We start from the raw sequence: 24,946 nt of genomic DNA on the forward strand, positions 1-24,946 counted from the left end.
ATTTGACTAATTACTAACTAGCTTTTAAAACTTTCCATATTTTTCAATGCCAACCAACTTTCCATTTGTTTATATTTGAAAATTTTTAATTACGTCTAAATGTTAAAATTAATGTCTAAAAATAAACCCCCAAATTAATAATTTCAATTTTCTATTCAAAATTCAAGTTAGAATCATCATTATAATTAGTAAGTTTTGCTTAAATACAGAATTTGAAAAAAATCATTTCGAATTAATTTTAAATTTTAAATAGTCACTATAATTGCTTAATTTATGGTTAATAGTTATAACATAATTAAACCCGATTAAATACAGAATTTTACAAATTAAACACAAACTTTTAAAGCTTTCCATAGCCCTCAATCTCAACAAACTTTCCATTTTCTTATATTTGACCATTTTTATTATTTTCAATTTTCTATTCGAAATTCAAATTAAAATCATCATTATAATTAGTAAGTTTTGCTTAAATATAGAATTTGAAAAAAATCATTTTGAATTTATATTTAAATTTTAAATTTTAAATAATCACTATAATTGCTTAATTTATGGTTAATAGTCATAACATAATTAAACCCGATTAAATACGGAATTTTACAAATTAAACACAAACTTTTAAAGGTTTTCATAGTCTTTAATCTGAACGAACTTTCCATTTTCTTATATTTGACCATTTTTATTATGCCTAAATGTCAAAATTAATGTATAAAATAAACACTCGATTATAATATTTCAAAAATAAAAAACATTTCCATGATTTTTTCAAGTTGACTAATTAACCCTTTTTTTTAATATTTTGTAATTATTTCGAATTGTGTTATTTTAATTTAAAAGAGTATCAAATTTGTTCGGTATGACTTTGTGTCGTCACAAGTTATTTTTAAGCTATACTATTTTTTAGCTAAAAAGACATATTCATTTTTCATATATAAATCATTTCGTAAACAAATTTGATAAAATACGAATATTTAAATTAAACCGAAACTTACACACTTTAAAAATATAATATTCATATTTATTTCGTAACCAAATTTGACAAAATATGAATATTTAAATTAAACCAAAACTTACACACATTAATATTCAAATTAATATTCAGATTTAGACAAAAACTGACATCATAATTAATTCGATCACATACTTACAAAGTTTATCTAAATCATCTATAAATAAAAACCGTGTAATAAGTTTGTCAAACAACTTCTATTATTAACCGTATGATAATATGATAACTATCTCTATATAATTCTTATCATAAAATTCATTCTTTCATTCCAAGGATGTACATAGAGATTTATGATTTGTTTATAATTTTGTGAATTATTTTGTACCTTTATTTCTCTTATTAATAATACATAAAATTTGATTTTGTAGCGATTTTAGTTTTCTTCTTTGTAAGTATAAAAAATTACAACACATTTCTTTCTATTTCGATGATTGTTTAATAGACAAGACTTTATGACTTCATATATCATGATGTAGTTTTTGTTGGTATATCTTCTGGCTTCATGGATTAAATTAGAAAGATGTTTAAGTTGCCATTTTACGTTATTTGTTGTTGTATGTTATTTTGTTTTAATAAAAACAACAATATAATACCTTCTAATGAATGTAAAATTATTTGTTCTTATAAATATTACACTATCAATTCATTATTATTATTATTATTATTATTATTATTATTATTATCATTGTCAGTATATATATTTATATACAATTTTCACGCATATGATACACTGGTTACTAGCCATTGAAAGATATTGAAATTTTAATTATTGTTTGAGTCTTCGTCTCTAATTCTTCCAACGTTATAGAAATACATTTTTTAATATGTGACAACAGTTTGTTCTAAAATTATTTTTATACACATAGAATGTATAATAATATCGGTATGAATGTTATGTTTTAAAATAAATCAAACACCAAGGTTTGGTTTGCAAATTATAGTTTATAATTAATAGTGTATAAATATATCAAAAACTTATTATAAAAGACATAAATAAAAATCATTATATAATATAACTCAATTTACGTATTACATGTTATATATATATATATATATATATATATATATATATATTTACTTTTATTATAACTTTCATCCATGTGTAACACGGGCTTTCATTATTAAGCATGTTATTATTTTAATAGTATATTTAATTTGGAAAATATTGTTTTTTTAAATTTTCAGGTGGTGAAGCAAAATGAGTTTCTTTTGTTAGAATATTTGAAGAACTTGATGGTGGTTTAATATGAAAAAACATGTTTAGGTCTTTTGTTGAGGTTATTTTGTGGTTTGGTGTACACTAACTTATCGTAACCTTAAACTTTTAATATCTAGACATTGTAAATAGTTAACGTTTTGGTCTGAAATTTGAAAAAGTTTTGTGTGCTTGAATTTGTTATTTAAATTTGGGATATTGCTTTTTAATACTCCCAACTTTCTCTCATTGGTAGATAACACTCCCAACTTTTGATTTGTCACCCACCACTCCCAACTTTCACCCTATTTTCCTGTACCACTCACCGTCTAAATGAACACTAACCTCGTTAATGTTTTGGACTAAAAATGTCATTCAAATTAGTTGAGGGGGTAAAACAGAAATTTTATTTTTAACACACAACCTCCATTTTCGGTGACCTCGTTTTTCCGGCGACCACATTTTTCCGAAGAATTTGAGTTTTCCGGCTATCTCGTCTTTCAGAACATCATATCCATCATTTCACCGAGCTTCACATATGAATTTGAGTTTTTCGACGAGTTGTAGGTTTCCGGCGAACACCGTGTCCATCATTTCACCGCCCACCGCCCCAAAACCGCAACCCCCGCCCCCCGTCACCACCAGTGTCTCACCCAGCCACCTTCCGGGATCGCCTGCGTGCCGGAAAATCGAGTTGCAGATTTCCGGCGAGCACCATCTTCATCATATCCCCACCGGTGCACAATCTTCATGATCTCCATCACCTTTTTACACCTCTGAACCATCTCCATTTTATGAAAGACGAGATAGTCGGAAAACTCAAATTCGCCGGAAAAAAAGAGGTCGCCGGAAAAGCGAGGTCACCGTAAATGGAAGTTGTGTGTTAAAAATAAAATTTCTGTTTTACCCCCTCAACTAATTTGAATGATATTTTTAGTCCAAAGCATTAACGAGGTTAGTGTTCATTTAGACGGGGAGTGGTACAGTAAAATATATAGGGTGAAAGTTGGGAGTTGTGGGTGACAAATGAAAAGTTGGGAGTATTATCTACCAATGAGGGAAAATTGGGAGTATTAAAAACCAATATCCCTTTAAATTTATTATGTTTGTTGACATGTTTTTCCACCCGTGTGTAATACGGGTCTATACCCTAGTAAACATTATTGTGTTGTTATATGATTTTGTTGTTATATAATAAAAGTGTTGTTATATGACTGTGTTGTTATATAAACTAGTGTTCTTATATTAGAAATATTATTCTGTTATATGATTGTGTTGTTATAAAAACTAGTGTTTAACATAAGAAAATTATTGTGTTTTTATATGATTGTGTTGTTATATGAACTAGTGTTGTTATAAAATAAGTGTGTTCTATGACCGATCGGATTTCATGCTTAAATATAGAACTTGCATTGACTAATTTGACATAGTACCATCATGTCGTTGTAGCATTTATTTATTAAATTTCATTTGTAATTTTCTCATTAGTTCCTATCATTCTAAAAAAATGGTTTCTATTTGATCCTTACTCGGTAAAAGAAATCCCAAATTAAAATCTTTGTTTAATTAAGTCTATTGATCATGACCTAACTTCATTTTCTTTTTACGAAAGTTAGTAAAGTGTTATATCAAAGTTTGATAAAGTTAGAGAAATTTGTTCTAATACTAGTTATAGAAACTGTATTTGGCAAACAAATTGTTTTTAGTTTATGTCTCTTTTATACAAATTTTAGTTTGTTAACAAGATATAAGTGTGAAAATTGTACGCTGTAAAAACAGTGTAGAGATATCACCATACAAATATGTTTTTATTTATGTATTTTCTAACAAGAATGATCTCATACATCATATATTCGTTTATAAATAATAAAATGACTAACCGAACTATGAATTATTTGTAAGGACTTTGCTGATTAATGTTTTAAGTTTTTTACAAATCATACTAATACCTCATATATATAAGTAAGGACTTTGCTAATTAATGTTACAGTGTCATCCAAAACGTATCGCTTAACTCAAACTGGATTTTTCAAACAAACATCTACCACGGACCAAAAGAGATCTCAGAAATTGTAGGAACTGAAACATGATTGTTTAACATAAGTTTAAAGCCTTCATTTGAACCAGATTCATCCACCAGTATGCTTCTTTCAGATGTAAAAGGTGGATTTGCTGGTGTAGGTAGGGGTATAATATTCTTGGATAACATTTGCAAGGCCATAGACATGGTTGGTCTAAGTGATGCAACTTCTTGGATGCAAAGAAGTCCTATATGTACCACACTCTCTATCTCCTTCTTCATACCATAACTCTCGTTCTGCAACATCAAGTTCCTGTCAAATAGCTCATCCACTGACCCTTGCTTAAAATGCTTCCATACCTATTTACAATGAAAATTCACAGCCATAATTAGTCAGTTTTATATACAGCTATTAAATTAAAACATAGTTATGCAAAACCATATTTACCATTGTAACTAAATTGTGTGTATGCTCTGATGATTGTGATCTTCTGTTTGGCATCCCAGTAACTACCTCAAGAATTAGCACGCCAAAGCTATATACATCCACCTTTTCAGTTAACTGACCGTGGCCTAGGTATTCTGGAGCCATATATCCTCTACAATATGGAAAAAGAATGAGTGATACAAAAATGTATCTAATAAAGTCAATCGTTGCAAGATAAATAATGTAACCAATGAAAGGTGCGTACATTGTTCCTGCAATCCCGGTGCTTATATGATTTTTATCTTGTTGAAAAGATCTGGCTAACCCAAAATCAGCAATCTCAGCGCAAAGCCTCGAATCCAATAAGATATTAGCAGCTTTTATGCCCCGGTGAATTATCCTTGTTTTACTATTTTCATGAAGGTAAACCAAACCTTTTGCTATCCCAATTATAATATCAAATCTTTTTGCCCAATTGAGTTTCTTGCCTTTAATTGGATCTACACAAGTTGATCAAGTTAAAGAGAAGTGTATTTTCATTGAATAACTGATTATTCTTTTTTTTGCAAAATTTTAGGAAATCATTTTGCTTAGTACTTACCAAATATGAAATGATCAAGGCTCTTGTTTGGTAGATACTCATATACGAGAGCACTTTCAGGCCCCAAACAACTGAATCCTACAAGTTTGACTAGATTTTTGTGGTTAACATTGCTGATTATGTTAACTTCGTTATAGAAGTCACCTGCCCTATGTCGGTGGTTGAAGAAAAGTCTTTTGACAGCAATCTCTCTTCCGTCTGGAAGAACACCCTATAACAAAGTTCGTGATTAACATAGAACAACATAAACTAAGCAACAACTCCAAGGAAGTTTGGTTTAAATATATAATAGGGTCAAACGGTTGACTTTTTAAGGCTACCTTGTATACTGTTCCAAATCCTCCTTGGCCAAGCTTGTTAGCCTCAGCAAAACCACCTGTGGCTTTCTCAATCGTGGAGTATTTGACGTTCAAGCTACTACTATTGAGGGTCTCCAATAAGTTAGTGTCATCTTCACCTAAAATATACAGGAATCAGAATGTTACTTGATCATCAAGCTAACAGTGACATGAAATTAGCGTCGGTAACAAAATTTACGATTAAGAGAGTAATAATCCACTTGGTTTTTGGCAATACTAAAAGTGAAGGCATGTATGTACCTTGTCTCGTTTTTGATTTATTTCTGTTCTTCCGTGCATACAAAACAATAAGGCTTGCAACTACGAATGCTACCATCGAACTAACAGCCAATACAATAATAATTGATTTCCCTACAGAGGCCATAAATAGTAGAATCTGTTAGAAATAACTGGGGTATACACCATCAACCAAATCAAACATTCATTTTTCTAACATTAGTAACAATGTTTAAGATCACACACATATGTATCTAGCCATTTATTTTTGTACTAATTAGCCATTTGATCAACCATTTAAAACATATAACCATTTGACCAAAAAATGAAGTATTACATGTAAAGACAAAAGTTTTAATCCAATGAAAAAACGACATGTGATACGAAATCTACAAAAACGACCAAGTTTGATAGATTATAACTCGGTTCCACTCATATGATGATACATGGCAGCACCGGGGGGGGGGGGGGGGGGGGGTTTGACATGTGGCAGCATCATGCCAAATTTTGATTGTGCTATACTTAAATGTAATTATATATTTTACAAAAACTTAGTCACGCATGTTGTGTAAAAACTTTAGTTAACGTGTCTACACTCATGATATTTCAAGACTAAAAAGTTACATCATTTGCTAATTTATTCTAACTTCCAGTGTAACTCTAGGGGATGAGTTTTATCCATCTTAATCTGCCAGTAAGATTTATTACAGAGTTGTAAAGTATATATGTATAAATACATAAAACAAGCTAAGGGAAATCACAATAACTTACTTTTAGAGCGACTTTTACGATCAGGATTTGAAAACACCAAAAAGTTAGTGTCCGAATACCTCATGAAGCAACCAGTATACAAGGCATACCCCATTGAACCAGGCAAACAACTTAACATTGAATCACTTGCTTTCTTCAGACACTCTGCACATGATTCTTCACCTAACGGACTCCAGCAATTGGCGGCTGCATATGCTGATTCGTTTTGAGTCCCCGCATACAGGTTCCTATTTTTAGGTGCACTTTCCGCCGCTTCTAGCACAGCTCTCGATGCCGCTTGTTGGAAATCATCGTCTTTTCGTGTTATATTATCACAAACTATTCTATCTTCTTTCCCTGTAACCTCACCAAAGAAACTGTAATTCTCGAATCGCATAAAGCATCCTTCAAGATAAACTCTGCCCCCAATGTTGGGCAAACAAGAAGTGCATGCTTCGGCGCAACATAAGAGGCATTCGCTGGTGGAAAGATCTCCGTAGCATTGTGCAAGTACATGTATGCTCTCTGGTCCGGTGCCTATAACTACTGTTCCGGTATGTGAGGTTTGCATTTTGATGTTGATATCTTCCATTGATTTGAGAAAATTGGGGATGAGTCTGGTTCGATTGTTCCCTTGCTGATTTTCGCAAATTAACTGGATCAGTTGGCTTTTGGCACTCCCATCTGATCAATACAAACCATTATTTAGGAATTTTTTTTTGTAAGGAATTAAATCCTCCACGTTTTAGGCAGGACAAAGGTGAAAACAGAAATGTAGACTTGTAGAGTAATAACTGTTGTGAGAATAATTTTCATGTGGATAGTTTAACTTTCTTTTACAGGGGGAAAAAAGAGTAGCATTTGTAACTAAATTCACAAATAAGAAATACGATAACTAAGAAATCAAGACAACAACTAATGAATCAAGTGAGTTTGTGACAACTCCCAATTGCATTATTAGATATAAGTATTCAATGAAATTTTCAAAATCAATTTAATATTATTGTCACTTTCACGCATCAACTCGATCCCACCAATACGTAAATGATTTCTTAATTAATTGGGTTATTTGACTCTTATTATTTTATAAAGTATTGTATTTCACAAAGATATTTTTTCCAACTTTTATTTTATATGTGATTTAAGGTATGATTTAGGAAGGACGACTTTAGAAAAATGGTAAGGTTGTTATCATGTGACATAGAGATAATATGTTTGAGTCTTGGAAACAGTCTCTTACATACATGTAGGGCGAGTATGTGTATATTAGAGTAGGGTGTGCATGAAACCGAATTAACTTGCCCATAGCATAAATAACCTGCATTACCGAACCGAACTAACCCAACCCAACCAAAAACCTTCTGGTTGGGTTTATGTTTTCTAAAAAATTTCGAATATCAAGTTCAGTTTTGGTTTTACATGTACCTATCCGAAGCCGTGAGCGACATTAGCCTTCAAGTTAGTTTGAAGAAGAAAATAAAATGTTAGGATTTACCTCCATTACTAGCAGGAGTTGATTCCTGATTTAGGAAATTGGTATTCGAATATCTCATATAACATCCCGTATAAGTTGCACGTCCTTCAGATGATGGAAAACATTTCAAGATGGATTCAGAAGCTCTCTGCAAACAATCACTACAAGATGTCTCATTCAAAGTGTTCCAACAATCAGCCAGCACATAAGCAGACTCATTTGCAGTACCAGACAAAGACAATTCTCGTGCAAAGAAATCACGGTTTTTTGGTGCATCGATTACAGCATTCGAGACCACACGACGCACTGAATCTTGAAACACACTATCAGCCAACATCGTTTCCCCACAATATGTTGTATCTTCTGTTCCTAAATTTTCATCAAAAAAACTGTAATTGTTCATTCTCATGAAGCAACCATCAAGATGAAGTCGACCAAATTCAGGGAAGCATGTGGGAAGAACAGTGCGTGCTTCAGCGTAGCATAAAATACAATCGTCTGTTGAAAGATCACCATAGCATTCACCAAGTCCGTACATGGCGTCAGGGCCTGTGCCTGTAACGGCTGTTCCACTACGTGATGAGTGCAGTTGTGTGCCTATTTTTGTCATGGTTTGGATAAAGTTAGGGGTGGCTACTGTTTGATTGTTGGCCTGCTTTTGATCACAAACTAATTTAACGATCTGCGATCTGGGATCGCCCTCTGATTTGTCTACCACGAGTAATACGATGATAAGATTAATAGCAAAAGATGATATATGTACCAAGTCCTTCATCTTCAAGAAAGATTGAAGATAGTTGAAAATTGTTGGGTATTATACTATTATGACATTTTGATTGTGTTGGCAGATATTTAGAAGAAGACTAATTAACATGAAGAAACAAATCTGGATAGAACTTTGTAGTGTGAAAGATGGTAGTCGAGTTAGACAGGCATTACGGAGTCCCCTAGTCATGTTCTAATTATATGTTTAAGTGAGTCTCCATTGTCAACTATATTAAGCTAACCATTGACGTTTGGTAGGTTTGAAAAAGTATTGATGTATGACTTTCAACATAATACAATCCAACTTATATCATAACGTTGATTCTAGAATAGTATTCTTGTAACATTTCTATCCTAAAAGTTATAGTCATGAGTAGTCGTACAGTGGTAAAAGAAATCCCAAATTAATATCTTTGTTTTTAGTTATTTGATCATGCTCTTTTTTTTGAAAGGAAAAGAAAAAAAAAACTAATTTACAGTCTATTGATCATGATCTAACTTAAGTTTTTGACAAAATACTCTAATAAAGCATCATATCTTAGTCTACTAAAATGTAGAGATAACACTATACAAACACAAAAAATATATTACCGTACAAACACAAATATATATAGCGGTTTGATGGATATATATTAACTAGTACGTACACTTTACGTTTGTAAAAGTCGTGCATAAGCCTTAATTTAAGTTTGTAATGTATATGGTTTGATTGTTCAGAAGTTGTATATTACAGATTAATTTATCAATTTGAGATCTAGGTTCCCCTATAGTTATGACTATCAAACGCAAAATGATGATAAGACTGACTAAAACAGATCAATCTCTCAATGTTGGTCCCTGCAACTATATCAAAACTAACTGTTCATGGTTAAATACATCAATATATCAAATATTTAGTTTATCCAAATACATGTTAAACAGATCAACAGACAATTTCAACCCCTAATGTTTTATTGTCATCCACATCTAGTGACCCCTAATGTTTTATCATCATCCAAATCTGGTAACCCCTAATTCATACTTGATTTTTCTAACAAACACCTACCTCGGACCAAAAGAAGTGTCAGAAACTGTAGGAACAGAAACATGATTGTTTAATTTGAGTTTTAAACCTAGATTTGAACTAAAATTATCCACTTGTATGTTGCTTTCAGGTGTAAAAGGTGGGTTTGCAGGTGTAGGTAGGGGTATAATATTCTTGGATAACATTTGTAAGGCCATAGACATGGTTGGTCTAAGTGATGCAACTTCTTGTATACAAAGAAGTCCTATATGTACCACACTCTTTATCTCCTCCATGTCATTATTACTATAATTCTGTAACATTAAGTTCTTGTCAAAAAGCTCATCCACTGACCCTTGCTTAAAATGCCTCCAGACCTATATCAATGCGAATTTGCAGCCAATATTATTAGTTTAATTTATGTGAAATTATTATTGAAACTCAAACATGCAGAAGTAATCGTATTTACCATTGAAACCAAACTGTGAGTATACTCTGGTGTTTGCGGTCCTCGATTTGGCATTCCAGTAACTACCTCAAGAATTAGCACACCAAAGCTATATACATCCACTTTTTCAGTTAACTGACCGTGGCCTACGTATTATGGAGCCATATATCCTCTGTGGTGATTGAAATAAAGAGTGAATATAAATATATATTAAAATTAGTTTATTTTTGGGAAAATAAGGAAACCGATGAAATGGTGCATACAATGTTCCTGCAATCCCGGTGCTTATATGATTTTTATCTTGTTGAAAAGACCTAGCTAACCCAAAATCAGCAATCTTGGCGCAATTCCTCGAATCCAACAAGATATTAACAGCTTTTATATCCCGGTGAATGATCCTTGTTTCACTATTTTCATGAAGGTAAACCAAATCTTCTGCAATCCCAGTTATAATATCAAATCTTTTTGGACAGTTTAGGTCCTTGCCTTTAATTGGATCTGCTCAAGTTAAAAAATTAAAAACAAAAGATGCATTTTCATGATTAACTGATTTTTTTGGGAAAATTTTAGGATATTACTATGCTTAGTGCTCACCATAGATGAAATGTTCAAGACACCTATTCGGTAGGTATTCATAAATGAGAGCACTTTCTGGCCCCAAACAACTAAATCCTACAAGTTTAACCAGATTTTTGTGCTCAACACTGCTGATTATGTTGACTTCATTGTAGAAGTACCCTGCTCTGTGTCCATGGTTAAAGAAAAGTCTCTTAACAGCAATCTCTCTTCCGTTTGGAAGAACACCCTGCAAAAATTTAGGTAGAAAAAAAATATTTATTAGTCATACAAAAACGAGTTCATGATTAACATAGAACAACATAAACTAATCAGCAACTTCAAAGTATGAAAAAAACATGAATATGGAAGTTTGGTTTAATAAGGTCAAACAGTTGACTGTGTAATGCTACCTTGTATACCGCTCCAAATCCCCCTTGCCCAAGCTTGTTAGCCTCATCAAAAGAACTAGTGGCTTTCTCAATCGTGGAGTATTTGACATTCAAACTACTAGTGTTCAAGAACTTCAACAATTTAGTGTCATTAGAACCTATAATATTTAGGAGTTCAGAATGTTTCTTGACCAAATAGCTAATATAATCTTAGTTGAGCGGTGTTAAATTAGACAAACTAGTAACACTTTATTGACTCTGGTTGTGGCAGTTTTAAAGTAAAGGCACGTACCTTGTCTTGTTTTCGATTTATTTTTGTGCTTCCATGCATAATAAACCATAATACTTGCAACCATGAATGCTACCATGGAACTTATAGCCGATACAATAATCAAGGTTCTCCCTACTCGGGCCAAAAAGAGGTGAATTATTTTATTGAAGTGTACATCAACAAAATCAAAGATTCACTTTTTTTTAATTGTTAATAACTGTATTCAAGATTACACAAACCACCATCACCACAACAACCATACCTAGTAGAATCTCATCAATAGCAAAGCTATTGACAAGGTTTTGGGCCGGGAGTGTGAGATGTGGGCAAACCATACATCCATCCCAAAGGATATAGATGTTGTTACTAGGGAGACCAGGGCTCTTAAAAAAAACATATAGGGACTAGAAAAGTGTGTAAGATCGAAACATAGGAACTGGAAACAAAAAGAACCAACTAAAACTCAAAATATAAGATTAGCAAGTTATCAACAATAGACATATGATTAAAGTATACTAGTAACGAATAAAACATCATATGAAAATGAAGACAAGAAGAAGATGATATGCAAAGACCACAAGCACTAAAAGTCCATAACAATAATCTCACATCTCCACGAAGACCCATTCTTGACCATATCCTTGATGTCCAATAAAACCTACATAACTTCCCACGTTAATTTGGGTTTGTTTCTACATCTCCTATACTTTTGGTCTGTCTCCTATTCACACCAAAACCATCTCAACCTTCTCTTTCTTATCTTTTCTGCTATAGTACGTAGTCACCCCTAATCTCACCCAAAAAAACTTCATTTCTTATTGGGTCTAACCAGCTTGCATGCCCGCATACTCACTACATCACCTCATGATCCTCATCCCTACTATTTACAGCTTACGCATATGTGTCTTCATGATGTTCTTACAATCTGATTCATATAACATAGCATGTCGAATCACAACCATGCCCCCCCCCCCCCCATTTAGGTGGGATCTTGTCACAACAAACACTTGCGGTTGCACTCCACCTACACCATCCTGCCTGGATACAACAGGATGCGTCTTTTGAATGTGTTATTGTTTCATGTAATTATGTTTACAAAAACTTAGTCAACTGGCTATTTGTGTAAAAACTTAAATTAACATGTCTTAATCGTGATATTTCAAAACTAAAAGGTACATCATTTGCTAATATATTCTAACTTCCTTTGTAACTCTAGGGTGATTTATATGAATATTATTCAGATTTGTTGAATACTTGTATAACTAATATGCATGAACACATAAAACAAACTAAGAGTAATCACAAAAACATACCTTTAGAGCGTCTTTTACGATCAGGGTTTGTAAACACCAAAAAGTTGGTGTCTGAATACCTCAGGAAGCAACCAGTATACAAGGAATACCCCATTGAACCAGGCAAACAACCTAGCATCGAATTACCTGCTTTCTGCAAACACTCTGCACACGATTCTACACTTAATGAACTCCAGCAATCAGCGGCTGCATATGCCGACTCGTTTTGGGTCCCCGCATACAGGTTCCATTTTTTGGGTGCAGTTTCCATCGCTAGTTGCACAGCTTTCGACGCTGCTTGTTGAAAATCATCATCTTTTCGTGTTATATTATCACAAACAACTCTATCTTCCTTCCCTTTAAGCTCACCAAAGAAGCTATAATTCTCGAATCGCATAAAGCAGCCCTCGAGGTAAACTCTGCCCCCGATGTTGGGTAAACAACTAGGAAGAGAAGTGCGTGCTTCGGCACAACACAAGAGGCAATCACTTGTGGAAATATCGCCGTAGCATTGTGCAAGTACATAGGTGCTCTCAGGTCCGGTGCCTGTAACTACTGTTCCGGTATGTGAAGTTTGCATTTTGGTGTTGATGTCTTCCATTGATTTGAGAAAATTGGGGATGAATTTGGTTCGATTGTTCTCTTGCTGGTTTTTGCAGATCAATTGGATCAATTGACTTTTCGCACTTCCATCTGATCAATACATAATACACCATTATTATGGCAAGAATGATATGTTCGCATCATAAGAACACTATTTAGCTCAGTTAATGGCTGATTAATTAGGTTTTTTCTTTTCTATATCATTTTGGTTTGTTTAGGGATTTTTTTAATGAATAAGGAAGAAATTGCAGTCCATCATGTCGTGCAATTTTCAAATGGAAAATGATATATTTATTTTGTATTTAAATTATACTAAGGGTTTTTCTGTTAGGAAAGAATCTAGCTAGTATTTGTCATTAAATTGACAGCTACGAAATTACATGATACAACAATTAAGATATTCATCATGCAACAACTAATTAATGTTTTGAGTGAGCTTGTGACATCTTATTATTAAATAAAAATTCAAGAAATCTTCAAAATCAGTTTGAAATTTGTTGTTATATTTTACGCGTCTACCACACTCCAATTGATCAAATGATTTCTTTTTCTTTTCGTATTCTTGTGTTACTAATTCCTTATCATTTTTGTGAAACTATTGTATTACATAAAAGAAAAAAAAAACTTTTTTCAATTTTTATTCTAAATATAATTTAGTAGCGATAGTTGGAGCAAATGAGCAATGGTAAGTTTATTGTCATCTGAGTCATGAAAACATGCCTTTGAATAAATGCATGATAAAAATGTATGTGGCCTAAGTTTGGACCAACATATATAAGCACACAACCATGGACCTCGTGCATGTGTTGTGGTTTGACCGGTTCAAGTAAAGAGACAAGAAATATATAAGGAAACTAGAGAGAATTTAAAAGAGAAGTTTGGAATCAATTTTCTTTATGTCCATTAATGAAAGGAAAACCCCTTTAAAAAGGATATGATACGTGTGCAGAAAGCAAAACTTAACCTACATGCATAACCTACTCTACATGGTGAACATGGGTTCATGGGTGTAACTACCCACTACTTCCTTTAATTCTCACAAACAAACAAAACCAAATAAAAACATATGCAGAAATATAAATATGCAAACATTAAAATAAAATATACATGTGACACTAAATGGCACATAACATTCCACCCCACTCGAACACACCTTGTCCTCAAGGTGGAAACCAGGGTCATCCTTTGAGTCGACAATCATGAACAATTGCGGTTTAGTACACCTATGGCCCGGTACATATTTCTCATCACAATGGTAGCATAGACCCTTGGTATGCCTTTCTTTTACCTCTGCACTTGAGAGCCGACGGACCGAGTTAGGAGCTGGCAGTGCTAATTGTTGAGTTGGAGTTGGACCCAAAATGCCTTGTGTTGTGGAAACCGCCAGTTGGTTAACCGAAAAAGGATTCGAGGTGTTGTTAGCGGAAGAAAGTTCGCGACCCAGATTCATTTTGTCCTCCACCAACCTGGCTATTCCAATAGCCTTATGGAGTTGCTTCGGGTTGTTGAGCTTCACTTCTATACGAATATCTTCCTTGAGACCACCAATGAAGCAACCGATCAAAAACGATTCCGGCAACCCGTCGACTTGGTGGGATAACTTTTCAAAAGCCTCTTGGTAAACAGCTACGGTAGTGGTCTGTTTGAGACGGGATAAGGATTCAGAGGGGTCTTCAAACTCGGTCGGCCCGAAACGAGCTAATACGGCCTGAGAAAATTCGACCCACGTTAAAGGTCCCCGATGCTTGGTTAACCATCGATGCCACTGTAGAGCAATTCCGTCAAGATGGAATGAAGCCAATTGAACTTGGTCTTCTGGAGCCACCTTTTGGAAATAAAAAAACTGGTCGGCTTGATACAGCCACCCAGTCGGATCCCCTCCGCTGTACCTGCGAAAATGGAGTTTGAGATAGGGCTTGGTGGTGTTAACCACAGAACCACCGGAGGACGAGCCGGGTGATCGGCCAGAATTTTGTTCCCGTAGAGCTTGCACCGCAGCGGTAAGACTTTTCATTTTGGTTAGAATTCGCTCAAACATCGAGTCATGTTGAGCCAACCGGTCGCTAGTCTCTTGTTGGAACTCGGCATTGGTTTTCTTTCGAGTATCCATAGAGGTGGATCAACTTTGGCTCTGATACCATTGTTGTGGTTTGATCGGTTCATGTAAAGAGACAAGAAATATATAAGGAAACTAGAGAGAATTTAAAAGAGAAGTTTGGAATCAATTTTCTTCATGTCCATTAATGAAAGGAAAACCCCTTTAAAAGGGATGCAGTACGTGTGCAGAAAGCAAAACCTAACCTACATGCATAACCTACTCTACATGGTGAACATGGGTTCGTGGGTGTAACTACCCACTACTTCCTTTAATTCTCACAAATAAACAAAACCAAATATAAAATAAAATATGCATGTGACACTAAATGACACATATGAGCATGCTGGATCCTAGTGTTCCTAGTTCGTGTGTTATTTTAAATACAATGCGGTTTTCTTTTATTTTAATTATATCGTATTTCTAAAAATATGAACTCGTTAAGAGGAAATTAAATGTTCAAGTTTACCTCCATTGCTGACAGGAGTTGATTCCTGATTGAGAAAATTAGTATTCGAATATCTCATAAAACATCCGGTATAGAGTGCACGCCCTTCAGACGACGACAAGCATTTTAAGATGGATTCAGATGCTCTCTGCAAACAATCACTACAAGAGGTCTCGTTCAAGGTGTTCCAACAATCAGCCAGCACATAAGCAGACGAAGACAACTCTCGTGCAAAAAAATCACTGTTTTTTGGTGCATCCATTACAGCATTAGAGACAGCACGTCGCACCGAATCCTGAAACACACCACCAGTTAACATTGTATCCCCACAATATGTTGTGTCCTCTACACCCAAGTATTCTTCAAAGAAACTATAATTGTTCATTCTCATGAAACAACCATCAAGATGAACTCGACCAAATGCTGGAAAGCATGTGGGAAGAACAGTGTGTGCTTCGGCATAGCATAAAATACAATCATCTGTTGAAAGATCGCCATAACATTCACCAAGTCCGTACATGGCATCAGGGCCTGTGCCTGTAACAGCTGTTCCACTGCGTGATGATCGCAGTTGTGTGACTATATTTGTCATGGTTTGGAGAAAGTTAGGGATGGCTATGGTTTGATCGTTGGCCTGCTTTTGATCACAAACTAATTTAACGATCTGCGATCTGGGATCGCCCTCAGATTTGCCTGCCACGAGTAATACGATCATAAGATTAATAACAATAGATGAAAGGCGTACCGATTCCTTCATATTCAAGAAAGATTGAATCGTATAGAGTTGGCGAGTTGCGAAATTATGGTTCCGTGAAGATTGTAGAGGTTGAGAGTTGTTGCATGTTATAACATATATAGAGATAGAAGAAAAACTGGCATGGAGAAAATTCAGAGTAGGACTTTAAAGAATGGTGGTGGTCAACTAAGCCTGTTGTTCTTTGAATTGAATAATATTTGTTTTTAAAATTCAAAGAAGTAATAATATTAATATATATAAGATTCGAACTCCCCACTGTCAACCTTAATCATTGATCAGCGATGTTGTAAACTATGGTGATCAAACAATTGAATATAATAACAAGAACAAGAACACGATGATGATGAACGAATTCTTATTGATAATAAATATTGTCTGATACAATTACAAAGGGATCGATGGGTTATATATAAAACCTATCAATACAGTCGCGACGTTTAACAATAACCGTTTCAACATAATTACATAAATGACCCCTAATCTATTTACAAAGACACTATTAACCTAAACATACTTTAAATAAATAACATACAAACCCTTATAACTTATAATACAACTATTGTTTTGTTTAACTTCAATACTCCCCCTTAAACTAAATATCGTTCAAGTGAGGCCTTCAATCTTCTTCAAAGTAGAGTTGGTTCCTCGTCCTCCTCTTGGATCAGATTCGCCTCCTCCTTCTTTTCCCATGTTGGACATTCATTTTTGTAATGCCCAAGTTCATGACACTTGTGACACCGTATGTGACGCTTGTCCTGTTGTACTCGACCATTGCCTCGACTTCTACCGGACCCGACCTTTTCCTTGGCCACGTCCAAAGCCTTCCCGATATGAGTTCCCACAACCGCAATGCTCACATTTATGGTGTTTGCCCATTTCCTTTTCATTCGTTTTAGTAAATAGAAGTTTACCTGACACGTCTTCCACCTTAGTTTGCTTCTTAGTGCATTCCTCGAAAGCCTTCAACCTCCCAACTGCTTCTTGGAACGGCATCGTGTTAAGATTTGCAAACTGTTCGATCGCTGCTACTATCTGAATGTATTTTTCTGGTACAGACCCCAAAAGCTTTCGAACTAATCTTTTATCATCCAAAGTGTGCCCAAGACTACTTGCTTGTGATGCGATTTGACTAATCTTTCCGGCATAAACATCGAGTGATTCGTTAACATTCATTTTTAATTATTCAAAATCCGACTCAAGTGTTTTAGTGCGTGCTTGCTTAACTCTATCAACCCCCACGTGTCGAACCTTTAATGCATCCCAAATATCTTTTGTTGAAGTAAGATTTGCAATTTTCAAAACCATATTTTATGGAAGTGCTTGGTATAGAAATGCAATCGCCATATTATTTTTCTTTTCATCCACTTCCGCTTCTGTTTCCACATTTGGTTCCACTACTTCCCAAATTCCATGGACATTAAAAATTGCTCGAATCCTTACAGCCCAAATTGTGTAATTTTTGGAATTTAGAATTGGACGGAAAGTCATTGACGTTCCTCCTTCCTTAATCACAACCGGTTCTTTGTTAGATGATTCGTCCCCCATAGTGCGTGCCTACTTTCTATTCTAAACTAATAAACCCTTATACTAAAAAACTTACCAATTCTTCCCACAAGTACTAGTCAACTATGATAATACTTGTACAAGATGTTAAGAAAACAAAACCTGTTTATCCTTTTGGTTCCTAATCTGATCAAACCCGCTTCGCTGTTGAAAGCCAAACCCGCCTGCTGTTGATGCCAATCCCGCCAATCTGCTGTTGACAATCAAACCCGCTTATCTGCTGTTGACAATCAAACCCGCTTCTTCGCCGTTGATCACAATTCCCTTTGACCAAAAACCTTAACCGTTTGTTTCCTTATCCTATCAATTTTGTTTTTCTACCCAATAATCAAGACTTGTACTAACTTGATGTTGAGAAAAACAAAACCCCTTTTTCCTCAAATTCTTCCACCGTTGGTTTTTCTTACGAAGAAAACAAAAGGCAAAACTTTTTTTTCTTTTGTTATTCTTTTTTGATTTAACAGTCAACACAAAAAATAACAAAAACTTTGATGATGCCCTCTAAACCAAACTAACACCAACTTTCTGTCTATTTCTTATTCCCAACGAATATGAATTCCAAATAAAAGTGCAGTAACAATTTCAAATAACAATAAGCCGCTGCTTTGATAAACAATTGTCAATTCCTTTATTCGTGAATCCAATAACCCCTCTGACCAAAACCAAATTTCTAATCGAATGAAGAAAAAAAACTACAGTAACAATCAAACCTTTTATTTTGATGGATGATTATTCTCTCTCTGTTTCTGATTTGAAACTCTTGATGACAAACAACCCCAATCAATTGCTGATTTCTGCAATGATAAACAGCCCTGATTAATTGACGATGAAACAATAGGATTGATTGTTAGCGTTGCCTGCTACTGTTCTTGAACAATCAATTAAAACATCCCCTTCCAGTTGGACCAAAGTAATTGATCAATGATTCGAATTCCTTGTTGGTTTAATAGATTATTCTTGAACAAAACCTTCTGATAGATTTGTGTTGATGGCAGCACTTTCCCAGAACGAATTTGATAAACTGCTCTGATGCCACTATTGTAAACTATGGTGATCAAAAAATTGAATATAATAACAAGAACAAGAACACGATGATGATGAACGAATTCTTATTGATAATAAATATTGTCTGATACAATTTCAAAGGGATCGATGGGTTATATATAAACCCTATCAATACAGTCGTGACGTTTAACAATAACCGTTTCAACATAATTACATAAATGACCCCTAATCTATTTACAAAGACACTATTAACCTAAACATACTTTAAATAAATAACATACAAACCCTTATAACTTATAATACAACTATTATTTTGTTTAACTTCAATAAGCGAGAGTTTCATCAACAATACAAGCTAATCGTATCAGAATCATCTGAGTATTTGACTTACAAAAGTATTCAAGTCTCATTTCTGTCCCAAAATATTATAGGTTATAAACATGGGAAAATTTATAAACTAGTCATTTTTTACCCACTTTTTCTAGTTTTAGCACAAGAACAAAACAAATTCCAAAAATAGTCAAACTATTCCGTCGGATGCGACGGAAATCGTTTCTGATCTGATGGAATAATGAGCCTATCAGGACGCGCCATGAAGCATATTATTTCGTCGGATCCGACAGTTTCCGCTTTATCCGACGAATTAATGAAACAAACTGACGTATTAATAAACAGTCGGATCTGATAGTTCATTTCATGCTTCTGTCGGATCCGAATGCTTAATTCGTCCAACGAACCATAAATTTTTTAATTCGTTTTTTTTTATTTTGAGCTCTAGAGTGAAATTGAACACCATGGTTGTGTTGTCCAACTAAATGATTTGCACTATTGATTTGTGGAGAAATAAGAAAGATGGAGATGCATGTTGGTTATGAAGGTTTAGGGTTTGAAAGTTAAAAGATGAAAAATTCCCTCACACCCACTAAAATTCCATCGGATCCATTAATATTTTGACGCGTGACGCAATTTTAGAGGTCCAAAAATTCTGTCGGACGGTGTAAAAATTCCGTCTGATCCAACGGGAAAAGGTGGCTATTTTGAAGATTTTTGTAAACCTAGGCTATTTTTGATCAAATATGACTATTTTGGGAAATTTCCCTATAAACATACTAAATGTACGTTTAGTTGGAGGTAATGGAATGAAGGGGAAATGAAATAGGAGAAGGAATGGAGTGAACTGGGGAATGAAATGAAACATTACCTTTTATTTGTCTTGTTTGATTAATCTATGGAAATGAAATGAATTTTTTTTACAAAAAAAAACTACAATGGCGACGGTTGTGGTGGTAGCTCCGGCGACGGTGTTGGTGGTGTCAATCATCTGACAGGGGTAGTGGTTGTAGTGGTGGTGGTTCTAGCAATGGTCAAGCAGTGGTAGAATTGTAGTGATAACGATGGTAGGGTGACAGCACCAGTGGTGGTGGAGGTGATGGTTAGGCGACAACAGTGACAATGGTTGTGGTGGTTAAGGCGGTGATGGCGACAGTGGCGGTCAGGTGGTGGTGGAGATGGTAGTGGTGGTGGTTGTTGTTAGGTGGTGGTGGTGGTGGTGTTGAGAAAATAAAGTGAAGGAGAAATGGAACGAAAAAAATAAGGGAGTTAGAATGGATGGTTTTAATGGAATTGAATTCTATGTGTAATTGATGATTTCATTCCATTTAGCAATCAACCATTACTTTTTTCATTTCCACACAATCAATTATATCATTTTCCTTGTCATTCAAGCGTACCAATATTATCCCAAGAGTAAATTTTCAATTTAAAATATTTGAGCAATTAAGTGTATTGTTCTAATTAACTTTTTTTTTTAATTAATAAAGTTATATATTAATTTTACCATAAATTTGAGTGAATTGCTCTCACACTCTCATTACTAGAAAATGGGTACCATTGCTACAATAATTTGTGACGCAAATTTTCACATTAGAATTTGCTACATATTTCATACGGAAAGCGAATTCCTAGTTCTTTTGTCGTTTATTCTGACAAATTTCTGACAAATACAAAAATACGTCGGAAGTGTTTTGGAATTTCCGACACGTCATTTTAATTATGTATTTTATGTCCTACAATTACATGATAATATAGGTTGTGTCGGGAATGCGTTGACAATTTCTACGCATTTCCGCCGCAAACTTTTAATTTGCATAGATATATTGTCTATATACATTGCTATATGTTGTTTTCTACCTGCCCGACTAGCTACTTGGTAGTAGACTGGTAGGGGAGTGTGGTTTGTTTTAATGAAATTCACGGTTAATTAAAGAGAAAAAAGGTGATTCATCCATTGAAGGATTATCAAATGTATAGAGATAAGATGGACTTAAGAGGGGAAATGGGCACTCGTGGGCAGTATCTTAGCACCGATCAATCATGTACAGTCACCTCATTTCAACCCTCAAGTATCTATAAATCACAAAATCAATGATATCACATATTCACAAGTACCCTAAAACTTTTTTTTATTTGAAATAAATAAAAAAACAATAAAATATACTTTGGAACGTACTCAACGGTCAAAAAAATGGATCTTGTTTAAGCGTCAAAGGGTTGCCATGAAGTGAAGCCCCCCACCCAAGCCGCATGGGTGGCGATGGTCTTACAATGTAGATTTGAACCCATTTTACGTTTGACGCGAAGGGACCGTCCTCTCACAATCAAAGGACTATTTTGCAATCTACCCGTCAAAAAGTAACTACTCAACCTTTTTTTCATATGTATCTTAGAATATTTCATACATTAGTCGCAAATTTGCGTTGACAAAATATGATTGATTGTCTAGTCATAAAAAAATAATAAGTTACTAGTATAGTGTCCTATGTTACACACGGGCGAAAAATATAAAAAACATTAAGTAAATATTAATCTTATAGTAATGACTGTTATATTATGATTTACACAAAGAAAGCACCACCTTTTTAGCATTAAATTGTTTTGACTCTTTCATTATACACAACATGTTACTAATTCGTTAAAAAAACAAAAAGATGTTTAGTTTGAATTTGCCTTTGTTGTATACCACACCCTCAAATTTCGACTAATGGAGTTTAACCGCGAGGCGTGTGACATACCAGGACCTAGGTCATTTTTTATACCAAACATCCAATTCAAATATTCAAAATATTATTTAGGTCTCATTCAAACATGAGAATACAAAAAACAAACCATACAAATTAAAGTTTTGCGGAAGCGTAAAGTAAATGGTTTAAAATAATAAACCACGTGCTCAAACATGCACAACCCATCAAATGTAAACAATGTGAAATAAAAGTTCATGCGACAACTGTGACTCCTGACATAGACAATGCAACCAGCACCGGCCCAACCTTTTTGGAGGCCTAAAGCGAAATGGAAAACCAGGGCCTCTATTTTACTTAGTTTCGCTATTCCCCGCGATTGCAAAAAGGATGTTAGTTTTGGCACCTTATATGCTCGCGTGCGTGCGTGTGAATAGAAAAATTTATTTCGATCGTTAAACGTTTCAAATTGGACATGTCACAAAAAAGTTTCCATCTTCAAATGTAGCCTGCTTAGTAGTGACTTAAGAATTAGAGTACTCGTTTGGAAACCCAATTATTATTTACAACAGATGTGTTTACCAAATATAAGGCCCATCTATGGTATACAAATGAGCATTTACAATAGTGGTGAAACAAACTCGTAAGTCCTTAGGCTATAAGGTGTGGAACCCGTTTTGTCGCTGAAGTGCTGAGGTGGCGAGCGGTGCCGGAGGCAAACACCACCCCGGTGTTGTTGGTGCCGCCCAACTTCACAACACGGTAAAATTGTTGTGATGAAACTGCCGCCCAATAACCCTCACCCATTTACTTTTTGATATTATTATCCAACGAACTGAGGTAGAAGCTGGGTGAAATCAACAGAGGTAGAGCCGTAGAAGAAACAAAAACCCTAGATCTTGACTCATTTTGAAATACAAAGATAAGTTAAAAAGGAGTTTATATAGACTACACAGTAGGCCAAATTGAGAACAATGGTTGGGCTTTTACTAATCTAGGCCCAGTTATTTCATATAGTGTATTCGTTTTATTTTTGTAGTTAATATAACAACAGATACTAAAACAGATTGGGGTGCAAGTTTATGGTGATATCATGTTGTTATAATTATTTTTTTTAAATAAAATTAACTATATTGTTATTTATGTTAAATAAATTTTAGTTATATTAATTATTTTATTTGAAAATGAATGGGAGTGGTGAATTGGTAACCATTTCCATGGTTTTGTAAAAGATGATGGAGTGGAGTATGATGTGGCGCTGACGTGACGCTGTAAAGTGAGAATCAAAATGGCATGTACACCCTTTATTTTTAAAGGCTAAAATGATTATGGATCTTGATTAAGGTTGGATATATTCAAATATTGGAAATACTAGGATAGTACTCGTGTTACACATGAGTTGAAAATAGATAAATAATAAAATCAATATAGACAATCATAAATTTTCATAAATAGACAACCATATATTAACATTAAGATGGTCTAAACAAAATATTAGAGAGTAACATTATTTATATAAAAAGTTAATAGTTATACAAACTTGTCTATATTAGCAAAGTCATGAAAATATTTAAACCGTGTTATCCTAGTATGAACTTCAAAATTTTCTGTCAAATCGAGTCACCGATTAGTTTTTAAACTGTATTATATAATTTCAACCAGTGTTTAAAATAACAACCTGATTAAGTATTAAACTAAGATGTTAATGTATGTTATAATGAGTTTACGTTAACATTAATATCCCCAAAAGATTATGTAAAACTAAATACAAAATATGTGAATGTAATTATTACCATAAAAATATAGACAATCATAAAATTTTACAAGAAAACATTTAGAAAATCATAAAATTTAACATAACTTTATAACTACAATCTTAAAAATTCAGATGCTTTTTTTAAAAAAAATACAACAATCTGGTCATCATAATCATAATATTTTTTCATTGTCATATTAAACAAACACACATAATAAACATAACTTAGTAACCAAACTATTGATTATTCAGATTGTCTTAATACAAGCTTAATACTAAAACAAACTAAATATACACATAAAAAGAAGAGACCAAAAGAAGATCTAAACATGTCGGAGTCAAATTTACCAACCATCAACTTCTTCAAAATTTCAACAAAAAAACAAATTACCTTCACAACATGACAAACAAAATAAACGATTATGGAAGTTTATTGTACTTTTTTAGAAGTTTCTAGTTATGAACTAAGCTAATACATTAAATAGAAAACACAAAGTAAACAATGAATAAAAATTTAGAGTAATCAACAACATAACTAAGTTATTGAATAAGTGTTACCTTAAATTTAATCTTCAGATTCCAAAGAGTTTAGAAGATCATCGAAATTTGACTCATAGTTCTCACATTCTAACAACCATTTTACCTTCTCACTAACTTTATTTTCCAAATCCAAATGTGCCATTTCTTTTCTAACATTAGCAAACTTTTAGTGATTCAAATTTCTTAAAAGAAACATATCATTAAATTCTAATATTGATTTAGGATAGTACCCGTGTTACACATGGTGGAACATATTTAAAACATAATATATATGTAATATCATATAAATTTAATGTATATGTAACATCATATAAATTTAATGAAATGCAAATGTTGTACTTATAAATAAATGATATTTTTACATGAATTATAAGACATCATAACTTAT

At 33.8% G+C, this 24,946-nt stretch overlaps 2 protein-coding genes and 1 pseudogene across 2 annotated transcripts in view; all 3 read right to left on the reverse strand.

Annotated features, from left to right (window-relative positions):
* The window catches only part of LOC143564682 (cysteine-rich receptor-like protein kinase 2), a 32,640-nt gene extending 23,781 nt beyond the window's left edge, over window positions 1–8,859 (reverse strand). Inside the window, exons 1-8 of the mRNA XM_077051880.1 lie at window positions 8,070–8,859; window positions 6,596–7,258; window positions 5,849–5,959; window positions 5,570–5,706; window positions 5,250–5,460; window positions 4,914–5,148; window positions 4,670–4,820; window positions 4,247–4,581 (exon numbers count right to left, since the gene is read on the reverse strand). Of these exons, the coding sequence (XP_076907995.1) occupies window positions 4,247–4,581; window positions 4,670–4,820; window positions 4,914–5,148; window positions 5,250–5,460; window positions 5,570–5,706; window positions 5,849–5,959; window positions 6,596–7,258; window positions 8,070–8,823 (2,597 nt within the window). The 5' untranslated portion in view covers window positions 8,824–8,859. The remainder of the gene's footprint in view (window positions 1–4,246; window positions 4,582–4,669; window positions 4,821–4,913; window positions 5,149–5,249; window positions 5,461–5,569; window positions 5,707–5,848; window positions 5,960–6,595; window positions 7,259–8,069) is intronic.
* Window positions 8,860–9,570: 711 nt separating this feature from the next.
* Window positions 9,571–11,579, reverse strand: LOC143564692 (cysteine-rich receptor-like protein kinase 2; annotated as a pseudogene).
* Window positions 11,580–12,737: 1,158 nt separating this feature from the next.
* Window positions 12,738–16,842, reverse strand: LOC143564686 (putative cysteine-rich receptor-like protein kinase 23). Its single transcript, XM_077051884.1, has 2 exons — window positions 15,942–16,842; window positions 12,738–13,467 (listed from the first exon to the last, which is right to left on the reverse strand). The coding sequence occupies exons 1-2, from the start codon at window positions 16,675–16,677 to the stop codon at window positions 12,782–12,784; spliced, it is 1,422 nt and encodes a 473-aa protein (XP_076907999.1). The 5' UTR covers window positions 16,678–16,842; the 3' UTR covers window positions 12,738–12,781.
* Window positions 16,843–24,946: the final 8,104 nt, after the last annotated feature.

Source organism: Bidens hawaiensis, unplaced genomic scaffold (assembly GCF_021521415.1).
Source record: "Bidens hawaiensis isolate Kalapana, Puna unplaced genomic scaffold, B.hawaiensis_p1.1 tig00022146_1, whole genome shotgun sequence".
Classification (NCBI taxonomy): domain Eukaryota; kingdom Viridiplantae; phylum Streptophyta; class Magnoliopsida; order Asterales; family Asteraceae; genus Bidens; species Bidens hawaiensis.

Coding starts and splice junctions, on each gene's coding strand:
- LOC143564686 (XM_077051884.1), bottom strand. CDS start 16,677: ATGAAGGAATCGGTACGCCTTTCATCTATTGTTATTAATCTTATGATC. Junction 13,468..15,941: donor AACTCCTGTCAGCAATGGAG/GTAAACTTGAAC, acceptor TGTATTGATCAG/ATGGAAGTGCGAAAAGTCAA.